The following is a 2,675-nucleotide window of genomic DNA, read 5'->3' as shown; positions in this document are numbered from 1 at the left end:
TTTTTCTCATTCCTGTGGTAATGCTGCTATTTTTAAATGTCCTCTTGCTTGCTTTGGTAGAGCTCATATGCATTCCTTTTTTGTCATCTGTTATATCCCACCATTCCCATCGTTTTTCCCAGCTCTACTATCTTGTGTTGAAACTATTTACCTTTGCTGTACCTAAACTGTTTTAAGGCTTTATATCCAAATTGTTTTTATGTTGCGTATTTTGTTTCTTTTCCATGTTTTTCCCATGTGTACTCCCCAGACATTAGTTGCTAGCTTGATGTGTGTTTTTTAATAAACTTGTTTCTGTACAGTATTACTTACAGCATTTATTTTTGTTTTGTAGGTGCCTGCATTGAAAATACCTTGCTTAGTCACCAGGGTGTTGTAAACTACTCTAAGCTTCCTTCTTTGACAGTTGCTCAGGGTCATGTGATTGGTAACCTCACAATGATGACATCACAGACCTGCACACTCTTGCGGAGACCCACACAGCAGCTTGTATTATTACTGCAGCAGTACTTGAAGCAGCAGGACAGTGAACTGTAGCTGATGCTTCTGTGTAAAATATGACTGCACTTGACCAGATCTCCTCAACTCCTCACATCATACATCTGAGGCACTTCATGGCAGCTCATGAAGCAGCATAAAGGCAATAACTTGTTCCAGACCTTGGAATTGCTTTATTATGGTACTACTGCAGAGTAAATGTTCGAGACATATTTCTAGTTACAGTGGTTTTATCCCCTGCACATGGCTACTATTGAAAAGTAGCATTATTGCCCCTACATGTATTTTTCTTTGTATTCCCTTGTTGCAGAAGGGAGGAGGCCGTGGCATTACTGAAGAGAAGCATTCATCCTTCAGAAAGAAGAAAGATAAGATACTGTTTGTTCACATGGACTTTGGGCTCTCCATTGGTGGTTCAGGAGATAATCTTGTTTTGAAATAAGTAGACACTGTTTAGATTTTTGTGACTAATGAGGTTGTGCTCTTGCCCATTTACTGTCCATTAGAGATTTTTTTGCCACCACAGAAAGTAGACAGTTATGTTGCTTAATGTATTTGGGTTCTGTATTGATGCTGAATTTACTTGTAGGTCTCTCTTCTTTGCAGTTGATGAAACTGACATTTTATAAATTGTGGTAAAGCAGCCAAAGTTCTTGGTCAACCTGTTCTTGTACCCAAAAGGTCAAGTTCCTGGTCATACACGCTTAGCTGGTGGTTCATTGACAAAGCGGACTGAATGGGGACATGTGATCAAAAGATCTCATCAGGCCAGTTTTTTTTTTTTAACAAGTCAACTGCATAAGGTTGGCCTTCATTTGTGTAACTACTGCTTTGATATACTGCTTCAGTACTCAGTCCGAATGTGTTTTGGCTTGAAAAAAATCACAGACTTCTTTTATTCATTTGTGGTTTGGACTTTTTGCCCTGGCTGCATGCTAATCATTAAATCCTCTTTGTATAACTGATCCATCCCTTCCCTCATCACCAAGTATGAGACAAATTGACAGGGCCATCCTTAAGGCAGCTATCTGGGTGGCTAGAGAGTTTTTCCTCTATGAAGCCTTAGACCCCTCCATATGTTTGGCTAAGCAGGGGAAAGTCATACAGTCAGCTGATCTTGCTAGTCATCCCTTACTTCCACAAGGGGTGTTGCGGACATGCAACCTCACCCACCAACCCTGTGGTGTGGGAGGTAGTTTCCATGGTCTTCACCTGAGAAATTGCACTTTATGCTCCTTGAGTACCCACAACCCTCTTCCCAGGAGAGATGAGCAAGCCACGCTCCTTTATTCCTCTCCCTTTTTGCCTGGCTCTTCCAGTGCCAAATCCACTAATCAAACCCCAGCCATCTGAGTCACAGTCAGGGCTCCATCCCTGTGTGCCATGAACCCAGGCTTATTCCCTGACCTGTTTTATATTTGATAACCTACCATCTACATGCATAAGCTCATTGTTTCCTGATGAACCAGCTGCCTGGAGGCCTTCATATTACTTTACTATGCTTTAATATCATTATTGCTTTGTAGCCAGTGTCTGGTCCATTTGTAATCTTGAGTAATTTTTGGAGGACCGTTTTCAGGTTTGCTCTGATGTGTAGTGCTGTGAGATTGCAGATGGCTTGGGTGTTAATTAGTGTTTTTCAGAAAAGCTGTGTACAGTTATTGGCATCGTGAAGTTTTGATTTTTTTTATCATTTATTTTGTGAATTTGCTGATTCATTTGCACTGCTGTACTCCACCTATATTTCAACAACAGAAAATAAAATATGGTTTAAATTTGTTCCAAACATCTTTACCACGTTTTGTAAGGGTAGATGGCATTATTCATTTGGTATGTACTCTATTGCATTATAAATCTGCTGTTTGAAATAAAAACTAATTTTGTAAAGTGTAGGTGCATTTTTGCTTTGCTTTCTTAGCTTCTAAAAGTGTTGTGGAGAATTGCTCAAACATTTCCATTTATTTTAATAGCATTAGTAAAATGAGAGCACTTAAATTATTTTCTTTTACTTGCTATTTGAACTTGCACTACATTTGACACAGCTAGGTATTGCACTGTACAAGAACTTAAGTAAGACTTGTCTTGAGCAGTTTTCACTAGTGCATATTCCTTCTTATCCAGCCGTTTCAGTTCTTTCCCCTCACCCTCTTGCATACATACCCAGTTATGTTAGGGTT

The 2,675-nt window shown here is 39.6% G+C and overlaps 1 protein-coding gene across 2 annotated transcripts in view; it reads left to right on the top strand.

Moving 5' to 3' along the window:
- The window catches only part of MRPL10 (mitochondrial ribosomal protein L10), a 348,343-nt gene extending 345,955 nt beyond the window's left edge, over positions 1 to 2,388 (top strand). For both annotated transcript variants that reach the window (XM_044062287.1, XM_044062286.1), the window contains one exon: positions 335 to 2,388. In XM_044062287.1, coding sequence (XP_043918222.1) covers positions 335 to 537 — 203 coding nt within the window. In that variant the 3' untranslated portion in view covers positions 538 to 2,388. The remainder of the gene's footprint in view (positions 1 to 334) is intronic.
- The last annotated feature ends 287 nt before the right edge of the window (positions 2,389 to 2,675 follow it).

The sequence above is a fragment of the Protopterus annectens genome, chromosome 2.part1 (genome assembly GCF_019279795.1).
Source record: "Protopterus annectens isolate FY-2018-M chromosome 2.part1, PAN1.0, whole genome shotgun sequence".
Lineage (NCBI taxonomy): Eukaryota > Metazoa > Chordata > Ceratodontiformes > Protopteridae > Protopterus > Protopterus annectens.
Note: the sequence above shows the minus strand (reverse complement) of the source record. Positions and strands in the feature narration are given on the sequence as shown.